At 33.7% G+C, this 12,865-nt stretch overlaps 1 protein-coding gene across 7 annotated transcripts in view; it reads right to left on the reverse strand.

Moving 5' to 3' along the window:
• LOC106870506 (ras-specific guanine nucleotide-releasing factor RalGPS1) overlaps positions 1-12,865 on the reverse strand; it is a 208,003-nt gene that overhangs the window by 83,985 nt on the left and 111,153 nt on the right. For all 7 annotated transcript variants that reach the window (XM_052971621.1, XM_052971633.1, XM_052971627.1 and 4 more), the window contains one exon: positions 5,970-6,055. In XM_052971621.1, the coding sequence (XP_052827581.1) occupies positions 5,970-6,055 (86 nt within the window). The remainder of the gene's footprint in view (positions 1-5,969; positions 6,056-12,865) is intronic.

Below are 12,865 nucleotides of genomic sequence, written 5' to 3' on the forward strand. Positions count from 1 at the left end.
TCATCCTCCCACAATCATAATAGAACAGGAAGTGATAGGGCTTAAAATCACGATTTTCTATTCAATAAGCTGATATCTAATTCAATTTAATTAGCCATTGCAAATTCTTCCTTTTAATCAATAATTCTATTTTATATATATATATATATATATATATATATGTGCGTGTGTGTGTGTGTGTGTGTGTGTGTGGCCGTTGCCAGTACCGCCTGACTGGCCTTCGTGCGGGTGACACATAAAAGCACCCACTACACTCTCTGAGTGGTTGGCGTTAGGAAGGGCATCCAGCTGTAGAAACTCTACCAAATCATGATGATGATATATATAAATTTACAAACCAGTTCAAGCTGAAAACAACCATCCCAAACAGCGAGCAAACTCACTCACAGCTACTGAAAACAGGAGTGACTTGGGAAAACTAATTATTAATTAAGTAAGCAGCAATATAAGCATTTATTTGGATATGAATTGATTCAGTCAAGTTTTAAAATTTATAAACATCCCATTTTGTCAAGATTACAAATAAAAAAAACATACACTAGCAAGAATTTATTGTATCTTTTCTTTAAAAAAAAAACATAATAGAAAAAAAAGACAAACACAAAAAAAAACTAAGAATGCAAACATGAGTAAATGTCGACCTTCAAATGAGATTAAATACCATGTTGCTATATCTTGTTAACTAAACATTAGTTGCTTGTTCCTTGTGAGTGAAAAGTCTTCACATGTAATAATTTTGAAAATGACTCATTGCATTAACCCTTATACAATCTCCACCAAACTTTGTATGAGTCAATATTAAGCAGCACCTGCAGCATCAACCAGTAAATACTACACATACATCATAGCCTTGGACAATCTAACTGACGCTAGGTAAACTTCACTGTGAAATACATTGAAAAATATTAGGAATATAATTTCCCAAAATAGTTTATGAGGACAATATTTTCAGGTTCAAAACAAAACAAAAATCTGTTTTTGTTATTGAACAGCAAAGAGACATTGGTTAACAGCTTCTCTATCACAAGCTAATGAAGAACCACACAGGTGCAGTTGCTTACCCTGTTAGAAACAGCAGCTAAATTTCCCTACAATCACATTGTCTTAAATAAGTGAAGGACACCTTAGATCATGCAGTGCAGTATACCCTAAAAAGAAGATGGGAATGGTTGTGATTGAAATGCTTATTGTGATCATAGGTTAGCTTGGTCAAGGCTGATTTGTACTAAAACATAACACCCTATCTATTGCCAGTAAATAATACTGTTCTTCTGGATTAGATCTCTCTTATTAAGAAGGTATAATAAAATCAAAGGATAACTAAAATTAGAATATGAAAAAAAATATAGCAATGTAAGACCTTCTAAACAGAGTAAGATTTGTTAATACATAGAATAAAACACAGAATATCAGAAAGGGAAATCAATGGAGCAAAACTAGTTTTTCTAACACAATATTGATCGATTTGCTAGATAATGCTAAACAGCTGTTTCTCTCTGAAATGAGAGGAAAATTCCAAATTCTAAAATAAATTCACAATAAAATACATTTTCCTGACATAGAATCATACAGAAAATAACTGAAAGTTGGAAATATTATATTCACTCAACAAACCACTGCCTATAAATGATTCATTTAAGCAGAAAAAAGGCTTCTGAGAGACACACCCAATTGAAATAAACCAAAACACATTTCAATCTTTATTTGCAATTTTGCTTTAGTTAAATGGTTATGCATCATTCCATTTTTTAGTGTTTAAAATGAAATTAGCGTTCAGGTTATATTAGCAACAACAATTTTTTTTTTTTTTTTTAAACTGATGAACTTCAGAATTTCTCTCAATTGTAGACTCATCCCTAGTTTATTAAAACATTTACATTTCATCTAAAAGGAGTTATTTCCCCCACCCTCTTTCTATTTATTTTACGTTTCCCACACTGAAGCAAAAATTCAGACATTCCTATAATTGATTGGAAAAAAGAATTTTCTGCTTTTCTGAACACCAATCAATATGACCCAAGAACAAGGAAATCCAGTTGACTGATTAACAAGTCAATCACTGTACTTTTTTTTTTTTTTTTTTTTTTTTTTTTTTTGTTTTGTTATGAAATTAATAAAGTATACTGCTACATGAGAATGTCATCGATAATGTTCATTAAATCTGTTTTAACTGGAGTGCAACCATATTGGGGGACCACCTTGAGTTTTAACAAAACAAATCAACCCCAGTACTTATTATATCAGTCCCTTTTGACAAACTGCTAAGCTACAAGAACACAAATAAACCAACACTAGTTGTCCAGCAATGCAGGAGAACAAACACAAAAACACACAAACACACACATTCTTTCTCGGAATTTGTTCTTAACCTACATAATCAACATTTTCTATTGAAAAAGGGTTTTTCAACCCAATGTTTACATGCTATTATTAATAACTTAATATGTATTTCAAGAACCAATTCCAAGAAAGAATTATTCCATGTTCTCTCAGAAGTTTATAAATTCTTATGATATCAACAACACACACATACACACACAAAATGGGTTTCCACACAATTTCTGTCAACCAAATTCACTCACAAGGCATTGGTTGACACAGGGCTACAGCAGGAGACACTTGCTCAAGGTGCTGTGCAATGGGCCTGAACTTGAAACTATGTGGTTGCAAAACAAGCTTGTTAACCACACAGCCATTCCCATGTCTATCATCATTCATTTAGCATCCATTTTCCATGTTGGCATGCATCAGATGGTTTGACTGGAGCTGGTTTGTACAGCCAGATGCCCTTCCTAAAACCAACCACACCACAACGTACTGGGTGCCTTTCACATGTCACCAGCACAGGTGCCTTTCATGTGTCACTGACACTGGCCATACATATTTCAAAATAAAAAAGAAAAAAAAAAGAATAAACTGATATAAGAAAAAGAAAAAAACTCAGCATGAATGAGTTTCATATATTTAAGTCTCATAATTTAAAATCAGAGACAATATGCCAACCCCTGATTCAACAAGCTATTGCAGAATGCTGAAACAAACCAAAGAAATTTTTTAATATTTTACGAATGTGATGTTGTTGATGCTACCTTTATTACCATTAAAAGGGTCAATTGTATTCTGTTTTATCAACTTTCAGTTACAAGAAAAATTGGCAGTCTAATTGAATATTGGAAGTCAATTATCCAATAAGAACCACCAGAAGCAAGATTTTCTCTTTTCTTTAAAATGATAGCAAATCGATAAGAAGATACATTTGTAATCCTTTCATGTGTAAAGTGAATCTTAGGAGGCAATTAGAAATTAGAGACATCAAATATGCTTTGTGACACAATAGACATGTGGGCATTAGATCAGATCATTATCATCATCATCATAAGCAGCACTATGACAACTGTACACATTCTAACTAAATAAAAATCATTTATTCCCTTCAGGGCTCTCCCTAATTGAGGTTGAATCATGTACATTAAACTCGGAGAAGGTAACACCAATATGTTTGGGGGTGGAAGGGAACAGAGTATATGATGCCAACCATTTCAGCATTTGAGGAGGATGAAAAATATACATAAATAAGAAAATACATGGCAACCAGATTGAGAGAAACAGAATTTATTTAAACCTATCTAACAGTGATAAAGGTAATGGAGGAAGAGGGAGAGAGAGAGAGGGGGGGGACAACGTTAGTATGATCACAAGACCAAAGAGTATATCATTTTCCTTTCATTTCATCATAGCTTAGTAATGCCCATGTATTGACAGAAATTCCAAATATATATATATAGATAGATAGGTAGGTATAGATACACACAGAGATGCAGCCATGCATAAGACATGTGCAAAAATAACACCACCCACTAATGTGGAGACTATACATACACACACACATACACCTACAAGTATATATAATTTATTTGCTCCCTTTTATTACCAAGGTGTTTTATTTTCCTCTGCTAGCATAGGATGGATGGGTAAGCTATTCCATTCATAAACCTTTATTTATTTATCATTCATTTATTTTGCAAGGAAAGGACGTTTTATACCACTACTTTAACAGCACAGATCTAGAGGAAATAAGGTTCACTTGAAGTTAAACATGACAACATAGGTGTTGTTTTTCTTTTTTTGTGGGGGTGTTTTGTTTTGTTGAGATACTATTACATGAGAAGTAAAAATATCAACTTTTATGCATGTACCCACATAGATATATGCATACAACATTACATATAAATTACATACACACACACAAATGTAGCTATATGGAAACTAATGTACTAAATCACATCATCGTCATCTAATGTTTTCCATGCTGGGTAGTTCAACAGGAGCTGGTGAGCCAGGAGTGCACCAAGCTCCAATGTCTGCTTTGACATGGTTTCTACAGCTAGATGCCTTCCCTAATCCTAATTACTTTACAGGGTGCTTTTTATGTGTACTGGCACTAGAGATATTACCAAGTAACTTACAAGGCAAGACCTCCTCAACTGAGAAAAGGGAGCAGTATTGAAGGAGGTGGCTTTAAACCAGATGATGAGAGGTTAAGAATGATAGAGGGTGGCAGGGAAAGGTGTTTTACTGTAGGGGAAATAAATGGTTACCTCAACTGGAAGAGGAGGAGGACGGTGGTGGTGAAGGTGTTTCAGGGCATACCCCTCAAGTTACAGAAAGACAAATAAAGAGAAGTGGTGTGGGCAGATAAGTTTGTGGGAGAATGAAAGGTAAGTAGTGGTAGACCAACACACATATTTGTAATTTTTAACAGTTCACTAATTAACTCATTAACAATAAAAAAAAACAGAACTAATCTTATATAAACTAGCATGAATTCAAGTAAAGTTTCTTGAGTGGTTATGAAAATCAACAATGGATAAACTGAAATGTAAAAGAGAAGAATTTCTGGAGGAGAACCCACACAACACTGACCAGAATTAAATTCCCTATAGAGTTTCTTAGACATACTTCATTGCAAAAAATTTCCCTGTCCAGTTTTGGTTATAACCATAGTTATATAGATATCATCAAATGTATGTAGATGGATGGATAACTGGACTTGGAATCCCTCGAAATAGAAACTAATATTTATTAAGATAGGTCAGTATTTTACTTAATGTTGTTATAAGTATAAATCTGTAAATTTTTCCAAGACTGCACACTAAGTAATGGAGAAAATGTCTGGATTCACTGAATACAAAAGAATGTTGCAATAGACTAGGACTTGTCTTTTGATCTAGTTTTCAAATCGCTATCATTCCTACCACTCTCCTCCTCCTCTCTGTATCTCTCTCGATGTATGTCTCTCATTCTCTATTCCACTGTGCGAAGGAGAGAAAAAAGACTAAAGAGAGACTGAAAGAGAAAGAAAACAGGGCTTGACATGACACAAATGTACCACTTTCCCCATCACCAACGTTCTCTATTTCTATCTATTCCACTCATCAAGAGAGACAGCAAGAGAAAAAGATTGATATGACTAATCCATTTCAACTGTCTTTCTATAGCTCCTTCCATGACAAACACTAGGGTGTAACTTGAGGGAGATTTAACAACTTTTTCAAAAAATAAGTATTACACAAATCTTCCCAGAGAGGTGACAATAATATATATGATTTTATCAGAGTTCCTCTTAAAGTTTCTGAATACAAGACATGGATATGGCCTCTGTGTGCACATGCAATTATGTTTCAGTTGAATATGTGTCCCCTTGTCTTGACATCATGAGCCTCATCAACTATATAGATGTTATTGTTTCAAATCTACCATGAATGACATGTGGCCTACAGAAAATATTTACTTAGAAACTGGTTAGGGTTGGTAACATGAAGGGCATTCAGCTGTAGAAATTCTACCTCAATGAATTCTGACCCATGCCAGCATGGATAAGTGAACATTAAAATGATGATATATATACATATTATATATATTATAAGAGTTTTTTTTTGTTTTTGTTTTTTTACATGAAATTCCCTTACCTTTCAGAGCAGAAAGATTCAGCACCTCCTTTGGTCACATGACTACATGGAGACTTTCTATCATGATCAACACTGTAGTTTTTAATCTGGAAGAAAAAACATTTAACTAATTAAAATATAATACACAAAGTAGATGAACTTTCAGCTAATCTCTTCATCACTAATGTGTTTTTGATGTTTTTTTATAACGGACACTTCATTACAATACCAACACCATATTGCAACAATTATTCACATATATATAAAGTGTGTGTGTGTGTGTGTGTGTGTGTGTGTGTGTGTGTGTGTGTGTGTGTGTGTGTGTGTGTGTGTGTGTGTGTGTGTGTGTGTGTGTGTGTGTACACATGCGCTTTGTTTTTCTTTTTGTATTGGCATCATTGTTTTTTGAGTTGGCTGGTACCACTTATTGGTACTATCTTAAATACTATGTAACAAAACATATCTGAAAAGAAATTCTGATTTTACCTTTCAAAATCTAGTTCCGAAGGATCTAGAAAAGCTCATAGGCACAGCCTGGCTCACTGACTAAACTGCAATAAAATTCAAACCCTGCAGTTAAATGGAAGATTAGGGAACAAAAAGATGCCACTGCCAGGAATGTGATATAAACCAATCTAAAGCCCACCTTCAGCAATACAGTAATATTCCAGTCAATAATATTGCTTATACATAGTCGCTCATCATGCAGAAATAGTAGCTAAATATCTCTCCAATTACACCCGACTGTCATAAAAAAAAAAAGGACAGATTGAATTAATAGTCCTCACTACATTATGCTTTGGAGGAGAAAAAAAAAAGACAGGTTGGTCACAGCTAGAATGCTTCCACTGGCAGCCTATTCAGTCAGGGCAAATCTGAAGTAGCAACAAGACACACTAATAAAAATAACTATTAGCTCATACCATTCTTCTCACCACATTAATATCAATTAATTCTTCACTCCACAGACAATTTGAAATGAGAAAGAAAATTACCTGCTCAACTGACTAAACAACAAACAGTTTAGTAGCTTAAAGTTGTGAATTTGAATTTTGTCAAAATTACCTTTGCTTTTCATACAACTGAATGAAGAAAATAACATACTCGCATAACTTGTCAAAAAAAAAATAATAAAGTCTACCTACAATGCCAAGTATTTGGGCTACTTTCAAGCATTTAATTGGCTACTTTTTGTGACAAGTCTGCTCAACCAGAATTCAATAGCAATGTAGGCAAAATTAATTCAAATTTGGATAAAATATTTTTACATTTAAGTACCTTTGTGAAATCACATCCATATACACACATACAGCATTGTTGGCACTCCCTTAATGTAGATCTCAGGGATATTCAGCGTGACAAGGCTGGCCCTTTGAATTCCAGGCACAACAGAAACAGGAAGTAAGAGTGAGAGAAAGTTATGGTGAAAGAGTACAGTAGGGTTCGCCAGCATCCCCTGCTGGAGCCTCGTGGAGCTTTAGGTGTTTTCGCTCAATAAACACTCACAACGCCCGGCCTGGGAATCGAAACCGCGAGTTCGCTACCATAAGCACTGGGCCATTGCGCCTCCACACACATACAGCATACATAAGACATAAGCATCAATCCGAGATTTTAAAAAAAAGTCTCAGGGCTTAATTTATTATTATATTCTTGGGGGTGATTATTTTGGCAAATATGCAATAGAAGTGGGATAGTTGGCTATGTTAATCAATAATAGAATAGCCTGTTTTGCCAGGGCTCAGTAGCTGATGAATTACCTGTGAAACAAGCAATATACTTCTTGCAGTAGAAATTTTAGTTAACTGCTAGAATATATAATAGTCCTTAAAATGTAGCATGAAGGAGCAGCAAGTAATTTGTAGTCTAATGACTAATATGGTTACTTTGTAATAGATATGCTATTCCAATCCTATTAGTATAGATATTGTTTTTTTTTTAAGTTTCAAACTATAGTAGTGTCTTGTATTATAATATTAAATTTCCTAGCCATTAATTTAGGATTGCTCATATATATATATATATATATATATATATATATATATATATATATATATATATATATATATATATATATATATATATACATACATATATTATATATCTTTTACTTGTTTCAGCCATTAGATTGCAGCAATACTGGGGCACCACCTTGAAGAATTTTAGTCAAACAAATTGACCCCAGTACTTATATTTTCTTTTGTGAAGCCTGGTACATATTTTATTGATCTCTTTGCTGAACAACTGAGTTACAGGAACATAAACACACCAATATCGGTTGGCAGGGGACAAACACATACACAAAGGCATGTATATATATTGGGTCATCCCATAAAGAATGCGGTTTTTTTTATACTAATTGTATTTTTCAAAATTAGGATAAAGTTCCCTTTTTTTTTAATCTAAAATATACTCTCCATTTTCAACAATGCTCTTCCATTTATCTGGTACATTAGCAAGGCCTCTCTTCCAAAATTCACTTATTTGTGACAAAAAATACTCCTCCAGGACTGTTCTGACCTCGTCTGCAGAATTCATATTGTTTCTGTCAAAATAATTTTGAAGACTGCAGAATAAATGATAATCAGATAGGGCAATGTCCCGCAAATATAGTGGGTGGAGCATTGTTTCCCATATAAACTGTTCCAGCCTTTGAAATGTTATCCTCGCGGTATGTGACCAAGCATTATCCTGCTGGAAGAACACCTTTTGCCTTGAAACCACAGATGGTAATTTTTCTTCTAGCACTGACTTGAAGTGCTCAAGCTACATGCAGTAGAACTTTGTTATCATTTGGTTTGAGTTTAAAAGTTCAAAGTGAACTAAACCTTTCATATCCCACCAAACAGGTAACACTTACATGGGTGAAGACCTTCTTTAACCTGGGGTGCCAGTGTTACTCCTTTCCCTATTCACTGTCTTTAGCACTTGACATTTTTATAGAGAACCCATTTCTCGTCACCAGTCACTATTCATTCCAAAAAAGGCTCGTTCATGAAACATGTTCCAGTCTACACAAACTTTACCATAAATTTAGCTATTCTCAGTACCAAGTTCCTCTATCATCAAATGCTCTATTGTTATTTTTAAACTTCATTTAACCCAATAGCAATATAGTTTATTCTGTCAAATGTAATGCTTATTTATACACATTGTGTTGAATTAGTCAAGCATTATCTCACAGCTCCAAAATTTCAATGATGTGATAGTATTTTTTTAGAATAACATCATAGGATAGGTGAAAGAGGCTGGATCTGGCTGGTTTGAACATAAAACACGTAGATTATTTGGCCCAGATACAGCTGGTTTAAATGCTAAACGGATAGAATAATAACCACAACTTAATGTGTGGTTGTAGTGGCAAAATATTCAAACAGTCAGGATACTTCCATTTTATGAAAAATTTGCACAGTATCTTGTAATAGCTTCCAGTTACCAAATACTGAATCATTTTACACACCATACTTAAACCATGTGCGTGCATGTGCACACATGCAGTGTAGTATAAGGACAATGCTAGACAAAAGGAGCTGTAAGATAATACACTGCAAGTGTTTACAAATATATAAAATAACCCAGTAAAAATCTGTGAAGATATAAAGGACAAATTTAAATTATAATTTCAAATTAATCTTTTTATTTCATAAAATAATTACTATAAGTTTGGAGTATGTCTACACACTGCATGTACCATGCTTTCAACACTGTCTGCTGGGGGAGGGGTTAAATAGTATTTATATAACTAGAAACATCTGTAAAAACTGAGCATGGAAAATATGTTTGTATATAACATTATAATCAAAACTCAAAGCCTTCCACTTTATCCTCACTCGCTTTTCTTTTATTAGACATATTTAAAAATGTTATATTTGAAAATATACTGCTGCAGCCCACATTATTTTCACTAAAAGCAAATAGAACTCCCCATTGCTTTCCATGTACCTGAACACCCCAGATAAGATCAATATCTTTTAAAGGAAAAGAATATCAAACAAATTGTATCTAATATATATATTATGGTTATTATTATTTAATATCAAATAGGTTAATTTGAAAATTCATTCCATAAGTTTTCATATGTGTGTTTGTGTGTGCATGCACGTATGTGGGAGGTTTGCGTCCATTGTCATGACATCATGTAATAATTATGAGTATATATTTCACGCATGTGGTATCCATTATCAATCTTACATGCAAACATGGCTGGTTATGGGGAAATATCATCTTGCTTGGAAACAGGCAAGAGTTGGTGACAGGAAGGGCATCTGACCATACAAAGTCTGCCTCAACAAATTAAATTCTATCTAACCCATGCAAGCATCGAAAAATGAATATTAAAATTATGTTTTCATTAAAGACAAAAGCAAAAACAAACATGCATACAAATGATACAACTCCTCACTTCTGCAAAAAGGCTCAGCCATATACAGCAGCGGTTCTCAACCAGGGTCTAAGCAAGATTTTGTTGGCAAAATTTAAGTGCAATTAATTGCTTATACTTCTGCAATACACAAAATATCTTAATTTGTTTTTTATACAATTCCTAATAATACTTAATTATAAAAATACAATAGGATTTTCTTTTATATATACATCAAATAATTAGGGGGGTCCCATAGGGTAAAATAGGAATCAAAGGGGTTCATTGACAAAAAAATAGTTGAGAACCACTGATAGAGTCTAGGAACTTCATATCAAAACTTCATTGCCTCCATGAAAAGACCTTGAAAATATCATCTAATGAGACTATAAAATCTTGTCACTTTCAGCAGTTCTAAAACACAATCACTTGCTAAAATAGTCTTAAACAATATCTAAGTAATGTAAGTAAACCCTCTAAGTTGTTAGAGATGCTAAATGAAATCAATTTATGATGACATTACCTTGTGATCCCTTCAAAAAACATAGCTAAAATTGTACCCAAAAAGGTGAGTTTTCTGCCAGTCAGTGACTCTTACAAAACCCAAGTGAAACATACAATGGAATATTGCTCCATTTTGGACAGTGCTGCTGCCTGCTACACATGTACAATTCACAGACACACACACCCTAGACCACATCCAAAAGAAGCTCTTCTCCTCATAATTAGCTCATAGATACACCCATCTTTTTCTTGTCACTCCTGCAGTATTTTGTCCCACTTAGGTACCATACAAACTGCAATGTCTAATCTTTCATCTCCTGAGCATCAAACATTCAGAATTCCCTCCTTGGCCATATTTTACCTGCTGAGATTAACTTACAAATGTTCAAATTAAACATCAATCATATTCATCTCAGCAAGTCTTGGAGAACCTGCAATGGTCATGAGCATTGTCCCCTGTTCAGAGCATCAAATGAAATGTGTTGCAATATATATTTTAGATGTTTGAGTTCAATGTTCAACTTCCACTGAGATGAATTTTGCCTTTTGTCTTTCCAAGGGCCAGTAAAAAAAATACCATTTTACTGTTGCAGCTCTCTCAACCACCAACTGTCACATCCTGGATGTTCTGCTGTGTCAAGGGTTGAGGACTGAGAAGTGTCTATGTCTATTTGTGGCTTCATGGGTACATAAAACATTTAGTGAAACCCTGGTATATGCTACCAAGTCACCCTCAGTTCTGAGTGATGGTTGTACTTTATATAATTTTTATCTAGAACTGCATGATGTTACAAAACTTGCTGCAGCACTCCATCACATTCTCCATCTATCAAATATCCATAACGTTTCAAGAAGAGAAAGCTTTGCTGACAAGCTAGTCATACATAATATTCATGTGAATACTGTTAATTGCCAGAGCATAAAGAGGATGCTGTGTAGTAATCTAGAGGGAGAGACAGACATAAAACAGTTCATGCAAGTAGGATTAACATTTTCAATACATGGCAGAACACATCAATGTTATTACGATCGTGTAAAACAGTTATGTTACTGAGAAATGGAATGCACATTTTTTTTTATACATTTGGAGACAATAGATTTATTAGTTTACAGTATTGCTGAAATAATGGTTTAATCCAGCTATATTTAGTTTGTTGTAATCATCCTTCTATATAATCATAAAATAACAGAAATATATAAATTTATTCAAATATATGGGTAGTTGTTTTAACCTATTTCCATAAGCTGACAACACACAAACTAGCTGATTAAATTGCCTCTTATCAGAAAGAGTATTAAGCAAATTACCCTATTAGCCTTCAACAAATCAACCTCTGTCTAGTAAAGAATTCATAAAAACAAATAAATAGGTTATGTATTATCCATTAAAGCCCAATCAGGCAAATCTTCATTTTTTTTTTTTTTTCTATCTTACTGTGACATCCTTCAAAAAAAAAATTGTACAACATGTGGTCTAGTCATACAAAAATGGAGGAAAAAAACTAATACACTTAATAATTCTATAAGAAATAATGTTACGCATAAGAAATCCAGTTAATTTGTATTAGTCAACATTAATGAGATCAACAACAGTAACAGTTGTGAAGCCTAATGAAAACAAGAATACTTACAATATCTTTTGATATAGATATCTTTCATTTAAGCCCATGCTATGAAGTAGTTGGTAATGGCATAAAATATGCCAAAAGCACATGCCGTATGCAACAACAAAAGAGTGATATGCTTTTCTCTGCTGTTGTATGTACATAGAAAAAGGGTCGCACCACATGCAGCATGATGCTGCTATCCAACCCATACCAACAAGGAGGAGGAGGAGAGGGATATACCACTGCCTACTTGCAGAAACATCTTACATACTTCATTGAAAACCTAATTATAGAAAAAGAAAAAATTCATGTCTCTCCTAATTTACATCAGTGTGTGTAGGTGTTCTATATATATACATATATATATATATATATATTCACATACATACACACACACGTAAACATACATATACATATATATATATATATATATTCACATACATACA

The sequence above is a fragment of the Octopus bimaculoides genome, chromosome 1, assembly GCF_001194135.2.
Source record: "Octopus bimaculoides isolate UCB-OBI-ISO-001 chromosome 1, ASM119413v2, whole genome shotgun sequence".
Lineage (NCBI taxonomy): Eukaryota > Metazoa > Mollusca > Cephalopoda > Octopoda > Octopodidae > Octopus > Octopus bimaculoides.